The sequence below is a fragment of the Anas platyrhynchos genome, chromosome 6, assembly GCF_047663525.1.
Source record: "Anas platyrhynchos isolate ZD024472 breed Pekin duck chromosome 6, IASCAAS_PekinDuck_T2T, whole genome shotgun sequence".
NCBI lineage: Eukaryota > Metazoa > Chordata > Aves > Anseriformes > Anatidae > Anas > Anas platyrhynchos.
In genome coordinates, this window is record NC_092592.1 from 7,276,351 (window position 1) to 7,302,867 (window position 26,517).

Here is a 26,517-nt window from a genome sequence, read left to right on the forward strand (position 1 = left end):
AAAAAGCCTGACAGGACATGTGTGTTGCAATGGTAACCCAAATCCTGTCATTCAGCTTCAGATTCTCTGCTGGAGAAGCTTCAGGTGACATTTTGGGCTATGCAATCTTCTGCGGCAAAGGGACAGCGACAAGATCAAGATCCTTCAGCAGCTAGTGCACACCAAGGAAAGGAACACCACACACTTCCCGGTTTACAGAAGTTTTTATTGTTCATTAAAGAAGCCTTTGTGCAAAAATCAAGACAATGTTTTTTAGAAAGCAACTGCACGTCCCCCCACACATGTAACTCAAGCGGGTCGGGCGCCACATTCCACAGGAAGTGAGAAAACCGAAGAGATGCCCAGCAGGAGCACAGGACTCCCCCCCTCTCACCCTGCCCTAGAGGCTGCATGAATCGACCAACCCTTCACTGCTAAAAAACATGAAAATTAAAACCCTGTCAGCCTGTAAGAGCAAGAGCTGACCCACTCCCACCCCCCAAAAACTCACGCAGAAGAGGGCAACCCCCTTTAAAACAAAATCCTGTGCTATGTCCTGTGGTGCGACACAGGCTGTACCTCTAGGGCAGCGATGCTGAACAGAGCCCATCCTATCTGGCATATCAACCCCTGCTGGGATACACTGCTGGAACCACTGCACAAGCCTGCCAAGACAAAGCTACGGATATTTTACATCTTTAGAGGAAATTCGTTAGTTTTTTGAAGCAGTGAGCACTTCAGAGTTCTGTACACGTACAAACAGGAAAAACAAATCAGTATTGGTATCTGCCAATGCTGCCCAGACATTCGGTATGTACAAGTAGTAATAAAAAGCTGCAGTTGAGTGGTTTTCTGCTGAACTCCATAAAAATTAGTTTGCTTGTTCCTGACACACTGTCACTGGAGCTCCCGCCTCACCCAAGCCACCGCACAGAGAGGAGCAGTTGCTGGCACCTGTCTGTAGAGGACTGGAATTTTCAAAGCTCCACCTCAGCCCAGCTTCTCCTCCCCAAAGGTCTCTCCAGAGCTACTTCGGTGCCTTTTGGGGCGCTAACTTCCTCAGAATTTTGCACTCGATGCCGGTAAGGTGCTGCGAGGTCCGTCTCAAGCAACATGATTCTCATCCTCAAGCCCCTACCTCGTGGGCCTGACTTGTTTCCAGGGTAGCAGCCTGCCTTGGAAGTCTCCTGTTGAAAATTTTGGGCCATTTCAGTGGGATACTTTCTTACTGCACCACTGCAAAAGGCAGCTTGCCGGGTGTGTCAAATACCTACCACAGTATTCTTATTCTGCCATCTCCACTCACTGCTAAGAAACATTTCCCAACAGAAATGGAAACTCCAGGGGAAAAAGAATTTGTACTTCCAGCTACTCAGAAGGGTGAATGCCAGCGAGACTGAGTGGCAGCAGTAGAAACTGCCTGCAAGCCTCACGGCACCTCTGAAGCTTTAGGTGACTGAAATATGCTGTGAGAGAAAACCAAAAGCAGGGAATGAAGCAGCCGCAAGACTAAGCAGAATTGAGCAACTAGGGCAAGGAAAAAAAGGGAGCCATTCCTTAAGGATGTCGCAGCATGCTTCAAAAGACTGAAATCCCACTGTTCAGGGCTCGACAATAAAACACCCACGCTGAGACTGAGCAGGCCAAGGAAATAAAAAGGACATGATCTAATACTGAGGGAGGGTTTCCTTGCCTATGATAACACCACAAGCTGTAAGCGTGGTCACTCAAGTGCAAACGCATCTCTTCACATACCAGGTACTTTGAAAGATAGCTGGGCACATAAAGCCCCCTTCCCTGCATTTGTAAAGCTTTGAAAATTCCAGCCAAAGGGATTCCAGGATTCAATGTTATCCCTTAGAGTTCCCCTACAGTCAAACAGAAAAATTAACATTCCAGCCAGATGTTAAAAACACAAAGCACGTAGTCCTTCCACTGCTGACTACAGAAAGACATTTGGAAGTTTAGTCACCATCTTTTTCTTTAAATTAAAAGATAGTAGTCTCATTTCATCTTCTCTGCCATTCTTCCCAGCACCTAAAAAACCACTTCAGCCTACCAATTAAAATCTACAACACACTGACTATTTTTAGGAGCATAATGAGTTAAACTGTACAATCAGAAGTATCTTTGTTAAGTCAACGATGAAGATCTGATCCTTCAACAGCAGCACTGCTACAGAAGAGTTACAATAAAGGAACTTGAAGGTCAATTTGTTAATGAGGCAGAGAGGAGGGACATTTGAGATACAGCTCTCCAGCCTCGGCCCACACTTTTAAGAGCCATGGCAAACTTTCAGAACTGGAAATACTTCTTCTAGTTCCATACATGACGTTTGCAGTGATCAACAGCCTGCAGGGAAAGACATAGCATACGTGAGTGGAAAAAAGCCTGTTAGCAAACAAACGGCCACTTATAAATACAATTAACACCTTCTGAGCTAAGGTCTTGGGGATCAAATCTGTTTTTCTTTAAGCAAGTGATTCCATGGAGGACTACAGCAAATAATGTTTTTGTCCCCACCCAGAAGCTTCAGGAAAGAATGATTATGTTCCTTGGCCAGTAAAAGGCCTGGCAGAGAGCATCAGCCTACAGCAATACTGAAATTTCTAGAGTCTGATCAGAGGTCATGACATGGTCTGCTGGCTCTTGGGTCACAGGCTAAATATAAAGCTCAGGCTGCACCTTACTATAGATTCTGAAATGCCTGCAGAGAAAAAGAGGACAGGGGTGAGGAATCAGGCTGCTTGAGAAAGCTAAGAGCTATGGAAAAACCTCTGATCAGACTCACCCACCTCTAGCTAGTCTAGCTAGTACCCCCTTGCTTTTTGAAACTGAAATCCATCCACTGAAGAGCGTGCTACAGAAGCCAGAAAAATAACTTTTAAGGAGGTACCAAAGACCATCAGGAAACTCAAGGCAGAATCCTGCCGTACGTACGTTGCACTGAGCAGCAGTCTCCATGTTCTTACACCAGTAACCAGGACCCCAGACACAAGCATCATCCCCCAGGAGGGGCTGTTTAGCTGATCCACAGACTCCCAGTTTCTGTGAAAAGAACAGCAGCACAGTCAGTCTCTCTCCATTTGCACCTCAAGACCTTGACAGCAGCCCCACAGCCAAGCTTCCACCTGAACAAGTGGAGGAGCAAAGCTGAGGTCACTTCAGGAGCTCCCGCAGCACCGTGCTCCGCTGACAGCTGCAGTGAATCTGCAGCAAATCTGGCATAAAGAAGAATTAAGTTACCACTGCTGCTTCACATCAGGCCTTGAGAAACAGCTTCTAGGAAGGGACTGTTCAACAGCTGCCACTTCACTTCCTCTGGCCATATTCAGGACACACTACGCCCCTTGCTGAACCCCAGCAGCTCCTTCCCTCTGTCCTTCCTTGCACAAGGCTGGCAGTCACACAGCTGCCCATTCATTATGCCCAAGGCCTTGCACGAGTGAGTTTGCTCCAAGCATTCAGCGTGCTCATCTTTATTCCAGCAGAGTTTCTGCATGCGAGGCACTGAAAGGCGCACGGGACTGTATCGGAGCCCATCCTGAATAGAACTGAACGCCATACTCACAGTGCAAACAAAAGTGGGGTCCATCATCTCTGCCAGGAGTTGCACAACCACGGGTTCATACTGTTCCACAAACTGAACGCACTGTAACAACACACAGGTCAAGAGATTCATTTGTTAAAAGAGATTCATTTGTTAAAGCCCTGAAAAGGTCAGAGGAAGATATGCTCTTTAGCAGGCAGGCCCAAGCACCCCATTAATACACACCAAACCAATTAGTTAACCAGAAACTTGAGCTTTGCAGAGGAAAAAGGGTTTAGCAGCACATTAACTACAAAGCTAGATCATTTTTAGCTGGCTCATACCTGTCTGCAGACACAGTATGTACAAGGCTACGATTAGAAAGCTGTCAGAAGGAAGAGAACCAAAGCAGGACGGGCTTTGATTTGCAATGTTTAGCCTCTGACAGCAGAGATCACTGCGATTTCAGGAGGAAAGCACGCTCAAGTTGCAGACAAACATCCTAAACATGCACTCATAATGCCTCTTAAGTATTTTTAGCCCAAGCAGCTAGCTGCACAAGTGCTTGCCATCCTCAGCAGCCAGCCCTCTAGTGGAGAGGCCATCTCTGAGGCACAGAGATGTTGGCACTCTCAGCAGAGACTAATGGCACCGATTAATAAGGCAACCACAGCTATTACACAGCTGCCCAGCAGTTAGCAGGAATAGCTGTTTCACAGCTGCTTTAAGCCTGAGTATTAGATGCCTGCTACACTTCTAAGCAGTCACCACTGCTGAGCTGACACCCAGCAGCCACCTAATAAGATTTTCAGGTAAATCTTGATAGCAATGGCCTAACAGGTGTTGCCTTTTGCTATCTCACTGGAATTATGCCAGCCTACTTCCAATTACTTTGTTAATCCCCTGAACAAGATCAGTGAGGTGGGGAGAGAAAAAAAAACAACCTTCAGCTGTTCTACCCACTGTTCTCACAGGATTTCCAGGCAGACCTTTACTGACTGCAAATTAGGACAACAATCCAGCCAGTCAAGCCCTTGAAAGCCTGTCTATTCAAAGGGCTGCCAACCCCCAAGGATAGGGAATGGGAAAAATCTGGTGGAAAACCTAGTCCCTCCACACCCCCAAACTCCTTCCAACCTCTGCAGAGGGAAAGATTTGTCCCACTCCAACATGTTATACTGACTGTTCTCATAAAAAACACCAGGAGACACTACCCCCTAGCTTTTCCAAATACTCTGCAAGATGTTTTATCCTTCTGTTCATCTTTGACTGCCTTGTTTCGAGTGGTAGGCAGGCTGCCATGCAGCCAGGACTGCCACAGATGAAGCCTGCTCTCCCCCACCCCACAGAACTTTTTTTTTTTTTTTAAACTCCCTTTCTCTACTGCACACAAGAGGTTGCTATGCTTTTGTGTTAACTAGTGAAGAATACCAGACCATCAGCAAGATCACTACGTTTTAGCCTGCTACATGAGATGCTTTACCTGATCACTGACTGACTCTGGCAGGAAGTGGCAGACTTTTTCCAGCAAAGCCTCAATCTCAGCTGTTGTGGCATTCTTCTCAAGCTCTTTGTCTGCATAAGCAACTATCATCTTGCAGATATCACAGAAGCCACCTTCAGGTTTCACCACAGCTGACAAGACAAAAAAAAAAAACATCAACACTTTGGTAGTTCCCCCACACAGAAGAAAGGAGGCAGCATCACACCAAGGACAGAAGCATGGGTCCTCAGAGGATATAACCACCGGTGAACTGCTCATTTAGCAACAGCACTAATTCCTCATTACCAACCTGGCTGCTGTGGAGGCTTGTTGGCTGCACAGCACTTCAGCATCACACACACAGCCTCGGGATTTGTTGCTTCCAAGAGCATGTCAATCAAAGCCTGGCCGTAGACTTCGATGAAGTCCTTACACTGGTCTTTGACACTTGCTGGGAACAGGTAGCAGACAACCTCCATTTCATGCACGATTTCCTCCTGGAGTACAAGGAAGGATTAGTAGCAAACAAACAGAAATATGACTCAATTCAAAAGTAAGTTTTTTGCTTACTCTGTCCTAACACAGAAAGAGGAAGCTCTGGCTCTCGTGAAAGTAACAGAATTACCTTTCCTTCCCTCTTCTAAAGCAGCAATAAGTCAGCCCCATTTTAGCCAAAGTCTTAGTAAAGGTACCACTTTTGTCACTTACACACCTCTGTCTTGTTGCTCTCCAACAGACCAGTCACTTCTTTCACCATAGTCTCACAGATTTCACACAAAGAAAAGGTCTTCTCTTGAACCGAGGCTTTCTGAGTACACAAACATTTATACAAAACAATAAATCAACACATGAACAGGTTTGACAGAGAACAATTCATAAAAGATCAGTCTAACAGCATTCACATTCAGGTCCAGTGCACTAACTTATTTACCTGGCTAGCCAGTTTGAGCTGGATTTAAAAGGTCTGGCAGAACCCAAAACCTCAGAGGTCTTAGTAAAATGCCTTTCTGTAAGTAATTTTGTATGATTATTTAAGACCACAGTCCTCAGGTTGTGTAAGGCAGGGAGTTGGATCTAGTAAATACAGAAATAGGCACTGCCACAGTGGCTGGAGTCAAGGGAAATAGTTCTTTAAAATACACTGAAGGGAAGTGTTCTTTAAAATACACTGAACTAAATTTGTTAGAACTGAAAGCATCCTCCTGTTTGGAAAAAAAAAATAAACTGAAGGACTTGAAGTATGTTGTCTGAACTCTGTTCATCTGAGGGTAATGTTCTGCAAGAGACTTTCCTTTTGAAAAAAAAGCTCAGCCCACTTCCAATCCAAGGGCTGTGGGAAGCTAAGGTGCTTCTCCAAACTGAGCTTCAGTGTTTTGACTGATCAGAATCACCTGTCCATGGGTAATGCTGTCCCATTTTAAGAGTGTTCATGGGATAACTAAAAATCAAATTTGGGTGTTTGCCCTCTAGTGTTTGTCAATTAGGAGGGCTACTATACAGTTACAGAACAAGAGTTCCTGCTTTATTTAATTCTGAAGTCTTACCTTACAGCTTCACATTTTAGCCAAAGCTCCACTACTCTAACAAGTCAGCTGTCTCCTACTTTACAGATCTACCTCAAAAACAAGAGGCAAGGATTTCATACGTGGGAAGATTTGGAGCATTCTACACATGGAAGCTTTTATTTTTGTTCCATCCAGTTCATTACAGCAAAGCAAACAGGACAGCACAGCTATTGAGAACAAGAAGTTACCTTACCTCCACAGTTTCCATTTTCACTTCATGAACCACCTGAGCTGGCACCAGAGTCTGAAGGGGAACAGATTTCACAGAAGGACAGAATCCAACCATGGCACAGATGTCCTTTGGTTGCTGGAAAGAGAGTTATACCATATATTTTTAAGAAAGGTATAAAAGGTATTGCCCTTTTTAGGGAGCTTGTGGGAATGCAAAGAGAACAGGGGCCAAAGCTTTAAAAGGCTCCAACACAACTAGAGTTTCAAGACTACTTCTACTTCAAGTACTGCCAAAGCATTTGATGTGGTTACAGCCAGGACAACTACCAAATCAAACTTAGCAGCTCCTTTAAAAGAGGAAGAGGTTAGGCCACATCCCTTTAAAAACCCATTTTCCAGGAGCTAATACACAATGCAAGCCCTTCAAAGGAGTTGACTTAAGAGCTACCAACACCAAAACAGACCACCACCGTCCCATTAGACCTGCATCCGTAAGCTGCTCCCCTGAAAGCTCCAAGTTATTACAGAAGAGGCTGATTATCCTGACTCCAGAGTTCGCCCAAGAACTGAAAGCAATGCCTGGGAGAAAGGACTCCTTTTCTCATCCACAAACTACCTGCTTTAAAGCATCCAGTAACACCACACCTTGCAAACAGAAACAGATTCCTGCATTACTGAACACAGCCTATAAGAAACAAAAGTTAACCGGGTTAAAGCCTAACCCTTTTTTTTTTTTTTTTTTTTTTTTTAAGTATTTGCATTAACTATACAAATTTCTAGTGTTCTTCTCACCACCAGAAGAAAAACAGAAGCAAAGCCTTTCAAAAGGCCGAGTCTTTCTCAAAAATCTTAAAAACTGATGTTACTAAATGCAGAAATAGATGCTCAACATCAGGCAAACTACTCTAAGGAGGCCCCACTACCTAGACAGTGAGAAGGGCTGTGGAGAATAGTACACTAAATTCGAGTTGTCATCATCCGTCTGCCTCTCCCCATCCCTCAAGTCTATTTAAGCTATAAAAGTTACCTTTGGTCCTACGGGTAATTAGAAAATCACACCCCCGCCCAGTTAGCAGGGCAGTGAGCTTCTTACAGCAGAGGTTTATGCAACAGCTCGTGTGCATCACACCACATCCTCATGCACAGGCAGAAGCAGCACCTCCAACTGGCAGTGCTGCCTCAGCCCCCAGCAGGCAGCACCTTTAAGTCAAGCCCTTTGGTTCATGCATTGTAGTAAGCATTTCCCCAGAGGAATGTTAGAGCAATACCCACATACACACAACAGGTTCTCTCTCAGAGAGATGACAGACACAAGGTCTCCCCAGGACTGGTTAAATTAGAAGCCCAAACAGCTCTAGGAAGCAGGAGCCTGAAGGCCTCCCACACCTTCTTTTCAATTCTGTGCATCCCCTACAACTGATCCACTACAAATTTAAAGATAAACCAAGAAAGGACCCGGGGACAGCTTCACTCAAGCCCTTTTGAGCCCAAATATTAAACCAGAAGCTGACAGGAGCCTCTGGCTTGCTCTCCTCCCCACATCTATCTGGTATGAAAATGAGCAGATCATCTGCTCCACCAGCTGAAATCTTGGAATCACAGGCTGGTAGCCAGAGCTGCAAGTAAGACTGATCCACTGGAGGAAATCTACTGCCTTTCCCTGTTTTAATCATATAAATATCCCTTGTATCTGTCAAAACTGAGTACAATCACACCATGTACACGGCTAATAAAGCAAGAAGTGAACTACAAGCCCTTTAAGAGCAGTAAGTGAACTACAAGCAGGCTATCACCACAGGCAAGTTGCTCACCTACCTGATCCTTCTGTTGACAAAGGAGATTGGAGACAGAGGAAAATAAGAGAAATTAAAGATAACAGTTAAGAAAAAAAAAGTCAAGCATTTGAACTGCACAAACTCTTTGCATGAGGACAGAGCATGACACTAGCCCCATCCCAAAGATGCACCTAAACTCCAGCAGTGCTACAGCAACCCACATTTAATATTCAACTGCACAGTGCTAACCAGCATTGTTTATTTGAAGCTATTCAAATGTCCTGGGCAAGACTCTCTTCAGAGTCCGAAAACTCAGCCAGATGCAAGGTGTGGTCAGATTTTGTTTTCAGGTGTCAGCAACAAACTGCACTGCAATGCTTACACAGTTAGAAACCAGCTGTTGTTGGAAGGAGTTGTCTCTTCTGGTTGCCTCCAACCAGAAGTGTAAAAACAAAAAAGGCCTCTGTGTTGCCAAATTCATATTCACAGCAGCCAGAGACTCTATTCATAAACTCATGCCAGAACTTGCTACATATTTGCACTGCATTCTCTAAAGAAAGGCCTGCCCTTTTTTAAAAATAAAAAATTCTTTGAGGTCTGGGTAAAGAAAAATGCTATGGAGGCGGTGAGAGGTCATATATTGTTGCTGCAATAAGAAGACCAGGACTGGTGCAGTACCACTCACTTCCTACAGCTCCTATCAGGAGCCCAGAGAGCAGCAGATTTGGGACAGCAATTCCACAGTGAGGAGGTTTAGTCTTGCTTTAAATAAGACACATTATCTCTAGCACTTACTTGAATGTATTTTGCAATATGGTGACAAAGACCAACATGCTTACACAGTTTTTGGGGGGAAAAAGTGCAGGACTGAGAAAATCTAAAAGAACATACATAAAACCTTTTCCTTGGTGTCTCAAAGCACTGGAGTGCCTTTTGCACTGGTGAAATAGTTGTGGAAGAAGAGGAAAGAGCTGAAGAAAACATTCAGGGACTTAAGTCACTACTACCCAATTAAATGTCACATTCAAAGTGCTAACAACAAACTCATGGCAGTAAAATTCTGGATAGAGCTTTTGCTCTGTGTTTCCTGCTTCCAAACACAAAGCAGAAAAATGAAAAGAGAAAATATTACAGTTTACTGATCTTACCATGTGCATCATCATCTGGATAGCCAAGTCAGAATACTCAGAGATATAGGTCTTGCACTGCAGGAAGTGGGAAAAGAAAGTCCTGCTGTAATTATCAAGCCATTTAAGCTGTAGAGGCAACCTAGAATTTCCTAGTACTTCTCAAAGTATTAATTTACATGCTCTACTTAATAACTATATTGTTGTCTTTCAGAGCTCGTCCCAAACATAAGGTGACATTTCAGGTTACACAATCATTGCCCACATGGCTGTTTATCTAGTAAGTCCTTCTGCTCCTCTCAGGGCAAAAGCACGCTGGTGTGAACCTATTACTCTGCCCAGTCTCTTTTAAGAAAAATGTCTTTAAGGGCTATCAGCAACTTCCTCCTTCCTCTTTTCCCCCTCCTCCCCACTCCCACCACCATTTTTTTGACCAGAAAGCTCTAGATTTCAGTGTTGAGGTGGTGGTGTTATACTGTGTAGCATATCCTACATTACACATGCTCCTTTGTTTAATTAGAGATTATACAGAGAGGACTAAGGCACTGACACATTATTTTATGTTTATACACAGAAGTGGATTTTTAAGTAGAAAGATAACTTACCATATCAGCCATTCCAGGTCCCAAACGGTCACATTCCGACTTGGCATGAGCAACTAAAGACTTGACAAACGATGAATTTGTCCTGACAGCTTCCTGAACATCAGTAACCAGCTGAATGCAGTCTTGGCACACGTCCCCATTTCCCTGGGCAAAGAGTGAAAAGAAGTTTAAACTGACACATCATCAAATAGCTGATTTCAGAAGCTTCAATTACTAAGTTTAAAAGCTATTTTAAAACTATATGCAAACCTAAATAAATATGCTATAAGAGTATCTAATACAAAAAGACCAGCTGCTGTTGGTATGTGCAACAGCCACTAGGTGGAGATTAGGTACCTACCAACTCAGCTGCAAAACTCAAGATAACTGTTAAGATACCCAAATCAAAGTCTCTTGGGTTTGTTTACAGACGGAAGGCTTCCAAATCTGGCACAGCTCTCCACCCACAGCAGCTTGTTCTCCACCCACCCGTTAATTCCCATGTCTAAGCTCAGCCTCTACTCCCAAGTTCATAGTCTCACCTACTCCCCTTTGTCAATGACTTGTTTCTGAGCCAGTCACCTCTGGACTCAGAGGCAAATGCTTCCTCTGAAGGGCACAGTCAGGAGAACTAATCAGTAAGCAGGAGAATTCCTTTTTCTTTGAATGCTGGTGCCAAACTGGTGCCAAAGTTGCTCTTGGAAGAAGCTGTTTCCAGCAAGACCTGTTTGACAGTCCTGGATGGGAACAGCCCAGCACAAGGCTTGCACAGGGTAATCCAAAGCAACACATGCAGTCCACGTGGGCTGCACCTATTACTTCACTTAGCTTTAAACCCTCAGGTTAAGGAAAAAAATTATCTGTATATATATGCAGCAGCACAAAATTCACTAGGAGACAGTAACTCGGGTGAAGCCCAAATGCTGAACTCATGCCAATCACCAAGAAGCTCTTACACAAAGGAGCACTGGCACTCTGGAACAGAAAGCGTTCACTTCTCTTGCACAGCACAGTGCCACTGTGTTCTTACTTACCTTAGACTTCTGCTTGGGCTTGTCCTGAGGGTAAAGGAGGAGAGGCACGTTAGCCATAAGTGGGGATGCCAGTTCAGAGAAGTCCAGCTCCGGTATCTTATTAGTCTGGAGTTGTTTCTGAAGTTTCATTGCTGCAAGGTGCTTCTGAAGGGACTGGCACAGTGAGAGGGCACTGCATACAACTTCAGGTTTATCCTGAGGGAGAGAAGATACATAAATAAAAGCTCTAGACTGGTGGCACTGTTATATGACAGAGTAGAGAATCAGTCAGCTGGAACATTACAGCAAGGGAAAGTGTTTCAGAGTAAGGAAGCCATCTGCAAATTTAAAGAAAACATATGAGAGTTGACTCATACAGAAACAAACGATCACATGCACCATCTTACACAGAACAGAAATTCAAGAACCAACCAGAGCACAATTTTCAATTCAGTTACAAGTCATTTACTTACAAACTCCTCTTTGACCATATCCATGATAACTGGCAGGTAGGAATCCACGATTTCTTTGCACTCAGAGGCCAGGCCTTGATCAGGAAGAAACTCGCATGTCTTCTCCAAGTAAGAGCGGATCTCATCCTAACAGGACAGAAGGTGGGCCATATATCAAAAGCTCTTTCCAAATGCATGATGCCTAAAGCCTAAAAATGCCCTTGGACTCAGGTAGGTACAGACAGCCAGCAAGCAAAACTAATTTTTCTTCCCTTCTTAAAAATTGGAACCATGCTTGCCAGCTTCCAGTCAACTGGGACCTCTCCAGATTCCCAAGACCATTGAAAAATAACAGGGGTCCTGCAATGCTGCTCTGAGGACACTGGGACAAATCCTATCGACTTGTATGCATCCAGATGGAGCAGCAAACCCCACACAAGGTTGGGGTTGGGTGTGAGTTTATCATTCCTGCAGTCACAGTCCTCCAACTCAGGGAACCTGGGGTCCCAGAGCCCACCACTGATGTCGACAACAGAAGCAAGGAAGGCACTGAACATCTTTGCTTTGTCTATGTCTCTGTGAAGTGGCCATCCTCATCAAGTAATGGACCTGTTTTTTCTGGCCCTCCTTTTGCTACATTTAACAAAAATTTCTTGTCCCCCACAGTACTGGCTGGCTTCATCTCTAATTGAGCTTTGGCCATACAAATTTTCTCCTTAAAAACATGAACAGCACAATCACTATGGCCAAGACAGAAGTTCTGCATTACAGCTTTATTTTCCCCAGTCCTGGACCTTCAGTGAGACCCCCACCACAGTGAAAACTTTGAAATACTTCCTGCAAGGCCTGCACAACACAGTCTTGCCCCCACGGAACATTTATATTTAAGAGGAAGTGAAATTATGGGCTGGTGGGAAAGTGATCTGTTCACACAAAGTACACTGGGCTCATGAAAGATGAAATGAAGAAGTCACATAACCAAAATAAAGCCCACTTTACCTGCTGTAATCATCCACTTCTACACGCTGCACTATCCCACCCTCAAGATTAATGGTCCACTAGCACAAGAACAATCACATTTAGTATCTACAGACAGTCAGGGACATGTTACAGAGGGCAAGGCTTGAAAATGTGCTAATCTCTACATCCAAGGAGTCTGCATTTCAAAGCCCTACCCTATGTAACCTTGCCCCTTTCCACATTTGCTTTTGAAACTGGGAAAATATCATGCAGGCCCCTTCTAACCCCTCACCTCAATACCTTGTTAGGAGGATTAAATCAACTAGTGCCTTGGGGCAAGAAGAAGGGGAGCTCTGCTTACCTCTGTGCCATTGTCCTTCAAAACCTTGCCGACCACTGTTACAAGTTCCTTGCACAAGTCACAGGGGATGCTGTTCTAGGGAGAGAAGTAGTGTTACTTGCAAGCAGAATTAAGTGCCTGTAAACGCAGTGTGCACGAACAATGTGTAGAACAAGCATTATACTCAGAATTTAAAGAAAAAACACTGGCTGAAACAAAGGGTGGGCATTTTAAAATAGTGGAGCTATTCCAAGCATGTTCCACTCCAGTTTCTTCAGTAAACCAACTTGATATGAAGAAGCAGGTATACTATCACCCGCTTACCTCACCTAGTCCCACCACCCTTGAATTGTAAAGTTTATTGCCCTGAGAAGCCCCCTCCTGAACCTGTTTTTACTCTGACAAGTCCAAATTTCCAAAAAGCACTAGAAGCACAGGAACCTTCCAGACTGCTTCACTCGTTTTAATTACGCTCTGCCCTTCTAGCATTCCCCTTTTCCCCTACTTTTCCACAAGCTGAAACATGCCTGGGCACATATACACGCAAGGTGGGTTGAATGCAACCACGTATAAAATCCCTTTTTCCCCAAGAAAATTGGGGAACACCACCAGAAGGGGTACAGCTCTATCTGTAAAGCAGCACTCAGTTTTAGTAGAATTTGAAAAGCCATGACAAACATGGCAATTTTGTCATTATGCACCGTCAGAGCTTTCATAACTTAGCACATGCTGTATCCTTTGCAGAACATTAACCTGTAATAAAGCCTAAAAATAAAAATGCTGTGTGTTTCTTTTTAAATAAACCCGTGAGTTTGGCATGGCTCAAAGAAAGGGCTCTATGAATTAGGAATCTTCTTAATACAGAGGAATGAGTCTGAAATCCCCTAGCCCTGTCCCACATACTGCTCAGCAATTGTGCAATAGGTCACACGAGAAGTCAGCAGACAAGTTGTGCAATGCAACAAAATGGAAAGCAACCCTTATCTGCCACCCAAATTAACTCGTGGCAACCAAGACGAGTCAGATGTGTCAGATGTAGCACTTAACTCCAACCAGAGACTCGAAAATCTTTGTCGGCATACAGAAACCAGCCACCCAAGCTGCAAGTGGGAAGCAGACATCTCAGCAGTAGATACTTACTACAGTGGGCTTGTTCCAGACGTTCTGCTGGCAGTGCTTCACCGCTCCGCATTGCGATGCCGTCCGAAGGTTCTGGCACCACACCTCCGGGCCCTTTGCACACTCCTTCTGCCACACGACAGGGCTGGCCACAGCTGCCAAAGAGAGAAGCGTTCGTTCAGTTGCACCTCAGAATGATTTGCACTTCAAAGCAAGCAGGTTAATGCCATACCATGTAATTACAAACTCCACTTGGGTTTACTAACACTTTTAAGTCCTCCTCATCACACAACTACAAGACAACTCGAAGCAGAGAAACCTCTCCTTGCAGAAAGCCACGTTTGGGACAGCGAGCTGCAGCCTCTGTGCTCACAGTAACTTCCAACTCCAAACCAGGAGCCACATCTAGCCTGTAATTGCTGTCTGCATTCCTTCTCCCAGGTGATCACTCTTCTCCTGGAGCAGAGCTGTGAAACTCATTTGATTAGAAGCCACGACAGTGCACGCATTTGCATGGAAGACTTCAGAGCCAGGTGCAGGCTGAAGCACTGCTCACAGAATTTCAAGAAAGTCAAAGCCAAAAAGGGACAAAACAACACGAGCCATTCTCTCAAGTAGTTTTTAATCCAATTAAACCTATTTAGGTTTCATTTCTTCTTGGCCAGTGCACCTGTGTGCAGAAAAAAATGAGGACAAGCCCTTGCCTGGACACTACCTCCACCCACACGGAGCTGTCGGGTAACCTACCAAGTTTTGAAGTTAAATGCAGAAAGCCACTTACAGGGAGCCTCCCTAAAGATGCGTAAAAGCTCTGCACTGTTAGTAAGCCATGGGACGAGTCAACAAAGCTCACCTTCCGGCGAATTTTAAGCCTTTTTAATTGTTTATTGTGCTGGCCAGCGAATGCCACTGGACCAGACACTCAGCTCCATCCAGTTTTCTAAATCTAGGCTCAATTTTTTCAGCAGTCAGCCTCTCTTAGGTTGCACTAACTGAGGAAGCAGCAACTCCTGAAATCCTACAGCAGGCAGGCTCCAGCGAAACCTGTTATGGTCTAATCCTACAGCATGCTGCTGTCAAAGCTTAAAAAAAAAAAAAACAAGCCTGTCCAAACCTATTAGCTATATAGGTGTTTTTCCACAGCCATTATTTTCACATCAACACTATTTACCCATCGCAAAACGCTGTAAAATTACATTGTCAACCAAGAAGCAGAAATTAAACTGTTTGATTGCTACGAAGCTTCCTGGGAGGCTGTAGCAGATGAATAATCACTTTTCTATTTCTCCCATCTCGACTACGTAATTAGAGGATCAACTTAACAGCTGAATTACCAGCACATCTGCTAGGTACCCAGCCAGTACACATCAAGTAGAGCCAGATAAACAGCGCTTTATAGGTGACAGTCTGCAGCCTTTCAGCTGCTGATTTCTAAAGCCTGTTTACACTGCATTTCACAGAGGAATGACCCATTTATTTTAAAAAAAAACGTGCTTGGAATACTTAAGCTTCCACACAAGGGCAAGAAGTTTGTCACGCTCTCTCCCAGGAAAAAGCATGGAAAAATGAACATTTTTCAGCAAAGCAGCCCATTAGAACTGTAGGAATCAAGCTTCTAAACTTGTGAGCATGCACAGTTGGCAAAATATCTGCAGATGGCCTGTTCTAATGTGCATCACTTATCTGGAAGCACTAACCAGAGTAAAGTTTCAAAGCCAGCCTGGTCGGGCAGCTAGCTGCTAGCTCCTGGCAGGGTGACAGCAAGCAAGCAGCCACTTGGTTGAGGCTGGAGTTATTCTCCCCGGTCAGACACTGGCAGCAAACAGGGTAGGAAGCTCTAGAGTCATGTCTGGCTAAAGTCAAGCAAGACCTCGACTTTAAACAGGGGAATTAAGGGCTTCTAACTATTTAGAGGTAAAGCTTTTAACCTATGCCTTCAGTTCTGTGCATCAAAAAAAAAAATCCCTCTCCCTCCCATCTGCAACATGCAATAAAGCTACAAAACTAAACTACAAAACAACTCGAGTTATGCCAGGCAGCTTAAGCTCTCCAACTAATAGGCCATCTAAAACCCAAACTGAGGAATTCACCCAGTATTTTGCACTGGTTTGATCCAGCTCTTAATGAGCTTTCAGCTTTCTGTTTGGCTTTTTATTTCAACATGCCCGTCACCCCGTGAACCTTAAGATCCAGCTTTGGCACAACCTCCAGCAAGTGGTCTTCCTCCTCCATCTCCGACCTGCTCATCACAACCACAGGACAGCATACTCAGCCGCTGGGCACACAGATTTGAGCACAGTGGCACAAATGTTACCTGTAATCCTCTAGAGGAGATCGGAGCCACAAAAAAAATCCCACACGACTCAGAAGAGCCTGAGACAAGTAAGAACAAGTTAGAAGTATGAGAAGCATCAAGCAGGTTGTAAGCAAGCACTGAACATGACCTATGCAATGCAGGAACCCCAAACACCTTCCTACTGGCATGATGTGAAGCCCTCACTCCTGCACCCCACCACAGCAGAATGGGACACCAACACATCTACATCTACTCATCTACAAGGCTTTCCCATCAAAAAAAGCCAAGAGACACAGGAAACCTTAACTGGTTATAAGCACAACGTTTACCTGCAGAGAACAGAGGTACCCTTCCAGCTACAAAGGACATGGGGGAAGTTTGGTTTTACCTTCTGGGAAGATAAATCTACGTTTGAGGCTTTCAGTACAGATCTTTCTTGTCAAATGGTGACAGCAAATTTGGTTGGGCCACATGTTGCTGGCACATTTTAGAAGAAGCTACAGAACAAAGGCAACATCTGCTAAGCGAGGCATCTTTTCTTCCATCTTCCACAGTGACTTTAAATATAAGCAGGCCTGCATCAGTTCGTATTATGTTTAATTGTATTACCCAACCCAATTTCTGGTATAAGGATGCACCTTCACTGCATTACCCACCCCTCCCTTTCTGAGCATCCAAGGAAAAACAAACAAAACTAAAAACTTGTGCATTAATCCAGCTTTTGCAGATTCAGAAAACAGCCTTAAGTCCCTTACCATCCCCACTACTTATTTCCTTTAGCTTGTTTTCCTCTTTCTTTTCAAGACAGCATTTCTCCTTCTCTACCAACTTACATTACAACCAAACTTCCTACTATTAAGACCTTGTGCTGGCTCACAACAGAACAGTTACCTTGCCTCCTCCCTACAGACAACCTCTCCAGCACAATGAGTGACACTTTAATGTGGTATTTCACCTCCCCAGCACAGCAGCAGCCTGAAGAAAACAAAGCACCGTCAGTTACCTTGCACAACTCTTAATACTTGCTGGATAAACCCAATGGGATTACCTTCTTAGTTACCTCTGGCATCCTTTTATTTCATACACTGTTCTCTACCTATCTGAGGTCACCCTTTTTTAAACAGGTTTCTCCTTTCTCTGTAGATGAGCTCTCAATAGTCACATGCCTTCCAAACCTGCTCCCCTTCCAAGAAGTTCTCACAAGCCACTATTTTTAGAAAGCCAGACAAGTTTATCTGTGAAGGGCAGGGCGCTTCACGGCTCCTCCTCTTCTGTGGCTCAGCCCTTCTTGAGCTGCTTTCTTCTGTTTTAGCAAGAACAGCCTTTGCTGCACCGAACTCCTCCTGAATTAAGCAGGGAGAAAATGGAGGAGGAAGGAAAAGGGGGAGGTGAAAATGCAATCCACATACCAAATTAAAGTGCTTTCAGATGCAAAAGGCTTCAGCTTTCAGGCTTGTAGCCAAGCTGACAGCCCACAGGCACCCTGTGATCCTCCTACTGGCAGCTTCCTGAAACCAACGATGAGACACTCAAACCCACTGCGACTTCTCCGATGCTCCGGGAACAAGCGTTGCCTCAAAAACACCGCCTGACAACAAGCAAACTCCTCCAAATCAGAAAGATAACAGCAGCAGGAGGAGCAGCCTCTTCCCAGAAGCCCAAGTCAGTAACTCTTTCAGTCAGCCTCTTTCCTTGATGCTCAGTACCTGGGAGGGCAGCACTAACACAGGTATCAGTCAAGCAGGGGTGACAAGCCCCTCAGACTACATCTTTTCTACTTGTAGGGCTTACAGGACCACGCAACATGGAAGTATGAGGAGCTTCTTCACTCCTCTTAAGCAAAGAACAACCTAGGAGGAGGCTTACAAGGGCTGCATGCTGCTGGAAAAATGGTTAGGTAATTACGTCTCCTGGCAACAGCCTTCCCTTCCCTCAAGCACCTGTGTTAGACTTCTTCCACTGACAGGCAGCCCCAGCTTCTCCTCAAGATGGGCAGAACACCTGAAGCAAGCTCCTCCAAAGCTGTACTCAATCTACTAATGACACTTTCGTGATCAAGCTAAATTAACACCTTATATAAGCTCCTATGAACAGGGATTCTACATGGGCCAGACCAGAGTCCCTAAAGAGCAACAGGATACACTGGGAAACTGTCACCCAGAACACAGAAATTCAGCTTCAAGACTCAAGTCTCCTCCAAACCTGCTAGGAAAGCCTCGAGGTAAGCAGCAGTTTCATGGACAAATTAACCTGCAATGGTGAGAAAAGGGAAGAGCTGAGCTGTTAGTTATTTTTAAAGCATTGCATTCAAACATGGAAGATAAGTTAAGGTGCTATCAACTCTTACACCTTCATGACAATCCAATTTATTCCAAATATATCAGCATCCACCAGGGGAGATGTTTTTTTCCAGGCTATCCCACTTGGCAGTGTTTAAAGCAAAGCCGTTATCTCCCAGAAACACCCAGAGACCAGGTGAATGCATCCATCTCCTCCACTCTGCACTCAGCAGCTACGTTTCCCCTATTCCTTTTCCAAATTGCACGTGTAAAGTGTGTTCAAGCTAAAGAAGTCAAGTGGGATCAACTTCTCCTCATCGCATCTTACAAAGTGTCAACAACTCAAGGGGTGTCCACAACCTCAAGTTACTGAAGGGCCCAGTACTCCACAGGCTCTCCAGTCAGTTTGTGAGTTTAAGGAGCATTTCACAAGTTGTAACCAGCTCACACCACTGAGAACTCCTGCCAAAGTCTCCTGTGCTTTGGGATTAACAAGGCAGCAAACGCCTGCAGCATTTGCAAGATTACAGGCAAGTTGTGGGGGAAACAGATGAGATCTGGCTCGACTTTATCAGCCCTCCAGATGTCAGCTAAAATCAGAGCCTTCCTGTCCGCTATCTGCTGATCAAGTATCGAGCTGGAAACATTCACAGGAAGCAGATTTTCATTTCAAGCTCTTCGTTGTGGCGGGGAGTGCCCTCCTGTTCTGGCACACTACCTCTGCTGTAAAGCATCGCTCCCACCTCGGACGCGCCCTCGCTTCCCGCAGCAGCTAGAGGTGGCAGGAGGAGCAGCTGCACACAAAGCAATCACAACAAAATTAAAGAGAACAGAACAGGATGAGCCAAAGCAGTGAAATCGGCTCTGCTGTCCCAAGAAGCGGTCACAGGTCCTGTAAGGCTGAAAGAGAAGCACAATTTCTATGCTGATCAGAGATTGCTATGAGGTTGCCAAGCAAGCAGCGACTTCTCCCTGGGATTTTCCTGCGACAGAAGCTGGAAGAGATCTGGATGTCCCAGAGCATCTGGCAGTCACTGGGGGAAAGCGGTCCCATAGAGGATGCTGGGATCTTTCCCAGGGGATTACAGGAAGAATTCTCCCTGCAGCAGAAGTTCTTCCCTGTAGAAACATGCCTAAATGTTAGGAACATGCTTGTTTTCCATCTCCATTCCTGATGGTTTGAGGTTCTCTGGGGGGAAATGGATGGATACAGAAAATCTGTGTTGAGCACTCCCCTTCCTCCAGGCAAGTAGACTCACCCCACCTGCTAATTAATTACATTTAGAGTGCCACATCTGGATGAGGAGAGACCAAGTTCTTGGCCACAGGTCACACTGCAGTCCCAGCACAGCATCCAGAGACACACGAAGTCTTCAGAAAACAGCAGGGCAGCTCTGGACACTGCTGGAAGCAGCAGTCTCTGGAGCAATGCTCTTCTCCCTGCTGCCATCAGAATGAACGCACGCCAGAGGCAGAGGACAAGAGGAGGCTCCCTTCAGGAAGGGAAGGACACGAGACCCCCGCAGCTGAGCAGAGGACACATGCCAGGGGGATGAAAAGGGACATTTCAAAAAGGACATTTAGCCATGGAGAGCCTGGAAAGGCAAACTGCGGTGCATAAACTGCAGGAACAACCCAGGCAGGGGAACAAAGCAACCGAGAGCAGGAAAGAATGAAGTGCTGAACCCTGATCTGTGCATACAAACAGCCTGCATCCACAGGCAAACACAGAGGATTTTAAATTTATTTCTGGAAAAAACAAGCCTTGAGATCTCGTTGCAAGATTCAATTACTCTGGATTCAAACCCCTCTAGAAGCAGACTATTGCAGAAGCAGAGAACAAAGTTTAAAAAACAGAGTAAACAGTGCAAATGTAAGCCTCCTCCTTGAGAGGAGGAGAAATGTTGGTATCTGAAACTAAATATTGCTCTGTGACGCAGCACACAGACAATACCCCAAAAACACACACACAGACTTCAGAGACCACAGAAGCACCCCGTGTAACTCGCAGCAGCACACCACAACCACAACAGCGGAGCCCGACCTCCCAAAGTCCCACTGACATCACCGTCACCTGATGGAGACGCTTCCAGTTTTGCTGACGAGCTTTTGTCCCCTCTCTCCTTCCACCTTCCACATTACCTCAGCTGTTAGAGCTTTCCAGAACCGCTCCTCTGTGGTCCAAGCACAAGCTGAGGCTGCAGGCAGACCGCACAGACTGCAGCATTTCTGCAGAAGCAGCCATGCAATTCACTCGGAGAGGCCGTGAGCACGCAGCACAGCTTGTTCAGTTCCTCCAAGAACAATTCTTTCTATTTCTGCCCCTTCCGCAAACAACACGGAGCCTGTCCAAGGCCAGGTTTACAGGCCAGTCACGTGGCTGCAGCAGCACTGTCACCAGCATGACACAAGGACTTTAAGACTCCTTCCTTTCCCTGTCTGCCTAATTTCATCTCCAGCACCAGCACAGCCTTGCTGTTGGAAATCACTTTCCCTGCCAGAACAAGCCTGCAGACTCCAGAGCACCAATCTGGCTCAATTATCTGCCCTTACCACCTCCTCCAGGAAATTCAGGTCAGGCAGACCAGCTCAGGTCTTCATCTCATGGTTTTCTCCTCCTCCACGTTCTGGCTGGCGCTTGCTAGAGGAATTACCAATCTTGGGAGGAAGGAACATTACAGGAGGAATAAAAACCACATCGTTGAACTTCTCACTTTCAGCTCCCTGCTCAACTTTCATTGTACCAGGAGAAAGAGAAATGAGAATTATGCCTCGCTCAGGAGATACCAACTTCTGCTAAAGCTCTGCTCCCAGCCTTCCTGCTCTCCTGATGCCAAAGATCAGCAATAATCAAAAAGCACGCTCCCAGCATCACAAGCTCTCTACAACCTGCTTGATTTTAATTCCTTCATGTCTCCTTTAAAGGGAAGATGCACCGGAGCATTTGTAAGTAGGTCAACCAAAACCCCTCCTGGCCTACCAGCCGTGCTGTAAGCCAGCCAAGTAACTCCATTAGGACACGACGACGAGGGTAGCTAGGTTTTGATGCAGCTAATTAGCTAACTCGTCACACGAAAGCGGTGTCCCAGGTTGGCACAGCCAAATCTCCAGAGAAATCTGCACAGCAGTACCGTAGGTGAGTCAATCAGCTGTCATAACTGGACTCTGGTGAAGACAGACAGGTGTTTATTTCTGTTAAAACAGGGACTTCCTAGAGAAAAACAGGACCAACGAGTCCTCTCTCTGCTCAGCTGCATGCACATGCCCTGAACAAGCAGCCCAGGTTAACTCTCATCGCTCAACTGGTTTCTCATTACAATTTCCCTAAATACACTAGTGGGAGACTTGGGAGAATGCTTCCAAGACAAAAGCTTTTTGCTCTTAAACCACAATTTTAGGGACTCAAAAACAGTCCCAAGGAAAGTGATAACCAACGGGAGATAATTTAACACAGAGCCAATACAGCAATGACAAGGTAAACAAGCCAAGTGGAAGGCAGCACTTGCTTTGTTTCCAGCCTGAAAAGCCAGGGTTTCTCCCCCAAAATGCCCCCATACTGATACAGCAGAAGGGCAATTCCTGGAGCATACCAGCAGTGCCCAGCTCCGCAGTGCCAGCTGGTTACACCTACGGCTTCCAAACAGCTCCTCGTAGCCAACTGGTGAAATACAGAGGGTTTAACAAACAGGCTGGATGTTTACAGCGCTTTATTTAAAGGAAAATTATCCAACTAGGAAGCCGAGGTGGATCAGCCCACCGCTGTATCCCTGCACCTGCATGTGGGGGTCTCTATGGCACAGCCTGCAGGGACCCACCCCTCTGGTCGGCCCAAAAATAATTTCTTTAGCTGTCCAGCTTCCTCAAAACACAAGTATTGCCCTTGCTAATCCCTAGCCCTAATGGCTAACACGGAATATTTCTTATTTCCCCACCAGCGCTTTCAGACGGGCCGCAGGCAGCAGTCACACAGCGCAGGGCGGGAGCAGTGGGATTTTCCAGCAGGAAACCCCAAATAACACGGCTGATACAGGCACCTAGCGGGAGGGGCAGCCCCTGGGTGCCTCACAGGGGATTAGCAGCCAGCGGCCCCTGAGGTGGCAGAGATCAACGGGGCCTCCTGGAAGCGGGACAGCTCCCAGCAAGCACCTTACGGGGCTGCACGTCACGCAGGTGCCTTTTTCTGCTCGTTTCTGAGGTAAATATTTAATAAAAAGGTGTTTTTTTTAAGGCACAGCCCCCTGAGCCCAGCAGTGCTGAGGGGACCCCCCCCCACCTCCACCTCCCCACCCCTGCTCCTCCGAGGCCGCTTCTCCCCCAGGCCCAGCCCCGACGGCTGACAGGAGATAATTAAAAATTATCACTAATTAACGCTTCCACGCCCCCCTCACCCACCCAGCGGCCGGAGGTCGCCGCAAGGAGCCCGGGGGGTGCGGGCGGGAGGCGAGGGGAAGCCGGGCCGGGGGAACGGGGTGAGCCCGAGGAGGGTTTTGGGGTGCCCGGGGGAGGTTTTAGGGTGCGGGGTGCCGCCCGTGCCGCTTACCGGCCGCCAGCAGCGCCAGCAGCCCCAGGAGCGGCGCCGCCATCGTCCCGCGCCCGTCTGCAATGCGGCGCCGCCGCCGCGCCGCGCCCTATTTATAGGCAGCGCCGCGCATGCGCACCCCGCAGGGACACGCCCCCTCGCGCGCGCCCCCGCCCCCGCGCGTGCGCGAGGGGAGGCTCGCGCCCGGCGCCCCCTCCCCTCCTCTCTCTCCCCCCCCCCTCCCGCGGTGCCGGGGCCGCGCATGCGCCGTGCGGCGCGGGGCTGAGGGGCGCGAAATGGCGGCCGCGGGGCTACGTCACGGCCCCAATGGAGGTCACCAGCGAACGGCCCCGTCCCCATAAACACCACGGCCCCAACAAACGGCAGGTTTAATGGCACTTGTACAAAACACAAAGAGCACCCCACTGCCCGGCTCCGTGCAAGCCCTGCCCTTACAGGGGCAGCCAATCACACCAATTAATTAATCTTATAATTAATCCATAATAATTGCAAGCGCCTATGTAGATCTCCACCATGCTGCCCCTCAGACAAGTGCATGCCCAGCACTGCTGTGTTACCCCTACATCTCTCAAAGACAACACTTGTCGATAACGTTGTGTTACCCCTACATCTCAAAGACAACACTTGTCGATAACATTTAAAAGTTTCCATGCAGTTTCATGATTAGGGGGAAGCGGATCTGCTTTGTTTCATTTTGCATGTCTATATCCCAATAAAGCAAGACACACTTCTCCTATGAAGATCTTTTTTTGAGTCCCAAGCCAAGCTAAGATGCCCCTGTGGGCAGCTGTTGGTTATCCTCTCCTTCTTTGTGAGCAGACACACCAAGAGAGCCCCACAACTTCATCCAGAGCCTCCAAAGACCACAAGCAGCAGGAGCAGGGACTCTTTTAGTTAGGTATTTCCTAACTAAAGTCAGATGGACAGAAGCAACCAGACAGAAAACCATCATGAACAGCAATTTTGGCCGGAGCAAGCAAACAACCTTTACTCTGGTCCCAAAGCCACCTTGCATAGGCAGGGCCTCTTATCTCTTATCTCTTTGTGAGCACAAAGTGTTGACAAGGCACCACTGTGACTTTCTAAGCCAACAGTCAGCTACGAGCTTAGGAGCACACACACAAACAGCTTTGTGAAGAATATTTAGAAGTGGGGTGGGGGTAAAATATGGCTGTTTGGAAAAGGAGAGCCATTTCAGCAGGCAGGGTGTCTCTGGTGCCACCCCCAATCCATTGTCACTGCAGCCACCAAGACAGCCACTGCCAGCCAAGGTCTGCCTGGAGCTCTGCCACTTCTACTTGTTTGGGGGCTCTTTTTTTTTTAATTATTATTACAAAGCATATAATGATACCTAGATATCACCTTCCTGATTGTCGCCATGACATAGCATTACCGTTTTTGCAATATCGCCTAGTAGTTTTCTCACTTAAAATGGAATCACAACAATTATATAGCATCAAGAGATCAAGCACTGGCCATTTGCCACTGATGCTGGGACGGTTTGCAAGAGGGAAGCCCCAAAGCACAGCTCGCCCTACTGCGGCCAGGTCCAGCTCACAGATACGAGGAACCCACTGCATGGTCAGGGACCTCACCCTGACAGCATCACCGCAGCCCTGCACCATCTACCTACCACCTTCTGCTTTTGCGAGCTTCTGCTCAGATTTGGGGTCTCCCCAAAAGATAGGCCTTTCAGATAAGGTGTCGCATAAGGCTTCTCGGGAATGGCTGTGGCTTGTCCGCAGTCACAAGCAACTGAGTCAGTGTGCTGTGGGTGGGGGAGAAGGAGACCTTTCCGACCTCATCCTGGGCACCACGTCTGGCATCCACCGGGCTCTGCCAAGAGCAGCTTCAACTCACTGACCTCCCCGCTCTCAGCCAGCTTTCTGCAAGCCTCAGAAATAGGACAAGACCTTTTCTTTTGGTTATTGAGCTGACTTTGTCGGGTAGCCAGCTGCGCAGATAGTGGGGCACTGCCTACAAGCTGCAAGCACTTCTTCTCACGGGCCCTGAAGCCTCCTCGCAGTGCCCTGTGCAAACTGCTAAACCAGAACCACGGTTGTTCAAACCATGGAGGCTGCTTGTCCGAGAGCTTATTTTCAGCCCCAGTGTGAGAGGCAGAGAGAAAGTGAGTGGGAAGAGCCCCGGGCCGGGAAGCTGCTGGTAGCAGGGACTGTGCTGCAGCCCAGCCCGTGACTCATTTTCAGGGCTGCCTCCCCTACCAGCCAGTCCAGCCGGGCTGGCACCAGGGCCCGGCCGGCTCCAGAAAGCCTGATGCTCGGTTTTGTCATGCCTACGGCACACAAATTCCTTCCACGGGCCGCCTCGCCCTCCTCCTCCTCCTCGCGCTGCTTTCCTTGCTTTGCATAAGCAGCAGGCACGCACAGGAGACGTCTCTGTTTGGCAATCTCGGAGGCCAGCCAGAGGCCCCTGCAGGCTCTGCTTTTGCAGCCTGCCGGAGACAACTCTGCAGGAGAACCTCTCTCCTTGCCAAAAACAAACAAACAAATAAATAAATAAATACAGGCATTTTCTGCAGCAAAAATTTTTCTGGCTCTCCGACCACTTTGCATTTCCCCTCCGACTGCACCAAGCTGTCAGAGAGGAAGCAAAAGCAAGCCACAAATTACAGCCTGGCAGCCTCGGGAAGGGCCTTGAGCACATCTGAAGTTTGTCCCAGCCCGAGCAGAAGCAGCCTCCCAGTGACTCATCACCAGCTCGCCGGGGCTCCCCGCCGTGTGCCAGATGCTCTGCCCCCATCCCATCCTTGCCACCAGCACGGTGCGGAGGAAAAGCTCCAGCCCCGACTGGAAGGGGGAAGAAGCACCAGGCCATTTTCCAGCTCATCTGGCCCACGGCGGGCCCCCCGCCTCCTGTCACTTTGTTCTGCTGCTCCTCGGGCTCCTCCACCTCCCTGCCACGGCCCTACAGCCCTGCCCTGCAGAAGCAGATGCTTCTTTGCTGGCTTAGTGACCCGAATCAGCCCAGGGCAGCAGAGCAGCGTGCCATGAGCCAGCAGGGCTGTGAGAGGGAGGCCGAAGCAGCCCCATGCTCCTCCACAAGCCTCGCAGCCCCTTGCAGCAGCACAAACAGCCCTGAGACAGCAAGGAGCGACCCGGTGCTCTCCTCAGGTCGGTTTTGAGCCGGGATCCAGCTTGCTGGTGGCAGCACGGGGTGCAGGCAGCTGAGGACCATCCCCTTTTGGCAGCGCTCGGTTAACGCTGCTGGCACAGCGGCCCTGCTCCTTCCCACGTTCGACAGCTCAATTATCAAAAGGGGTCACATCAAGTGCACCGGGTTTTCCG

The 26,517-nt window shown here is 47.2% G+C and overlaps 1 protein-coding gene across 2 annotated transcripts; it reads right to left on the reverse strand.

The window, feature by feature from the left end:
• Positions 1–184: 184 nt before the first annotated feature.
• On the reverse strand, positions 185–23,368 carry LOC101796401 (prosaposin). 2 transcript variants are annotated; one of them, XM_072040343.1, is made up of 15 exons: positions 23,213–23,368; positions 14,119–14,252; positions 13,000–13,074; positions 11,700–11,825; positions 11,248–11,442; positions 10,235–10,378; positions 9,651–9,707; positions 7,344–7,412; positions 6,750–6,863; positions 5,704–5,799; positions 5,302–5,488; positions 4,992–5,143; positions 3,551–3,631; positions 2,920–3,027; positions 185–2,331 (listed from the first exon to the last, which is right to left on the reverse strand). In XM_072040343.1, exons 1-15 carry the CDS (start codon positions 23,253–23,255, stop codon positions 2,296–2,298), a joined length of 1,617 nt encoding a protein of 538 aa, XP_071896444.1. In that variant the 5' UTR covers positions 23,256–23,368; the 3' UTR covers positions 185–2,295. The 2 variants fall into 2 exon arrangements, with proteins under 2 accessions (XP_071896444.1, XP_027316348.2); XM_027460547.3 differs by lacking the exon at positions 7,344–7,412.
• Between the last annotated feature and the right edge of the window lie 3,149 nt (positions 23,369–26,517).

Excerpts from the sequence above, each read along its gene's own strand:
- LOC101796401 (XM_072040343.1), bottom strand. The coding sequence starts at position 23,255 with ATGGCGGCGCCGCTCCTGGGGCTGCTGGCGCTGCTGGCGGCCG. Across the intron at positions 5,800-6,749 it reads TGAAAATGGAAACTGTGGAG|AAAGCCTCGGTTCAAGAGAA; the intron begins GTAAGGTAACTT and ends TTGTGTACTCAG. Across the intron at positions 5,144-5,301 it reads CAAGCCTCCACAGCAGCCAG|CTGTGGTGAAACCTGAAGGT; the intron begins GTTGGTAATGAG and ends TTGTCTTGTCAG.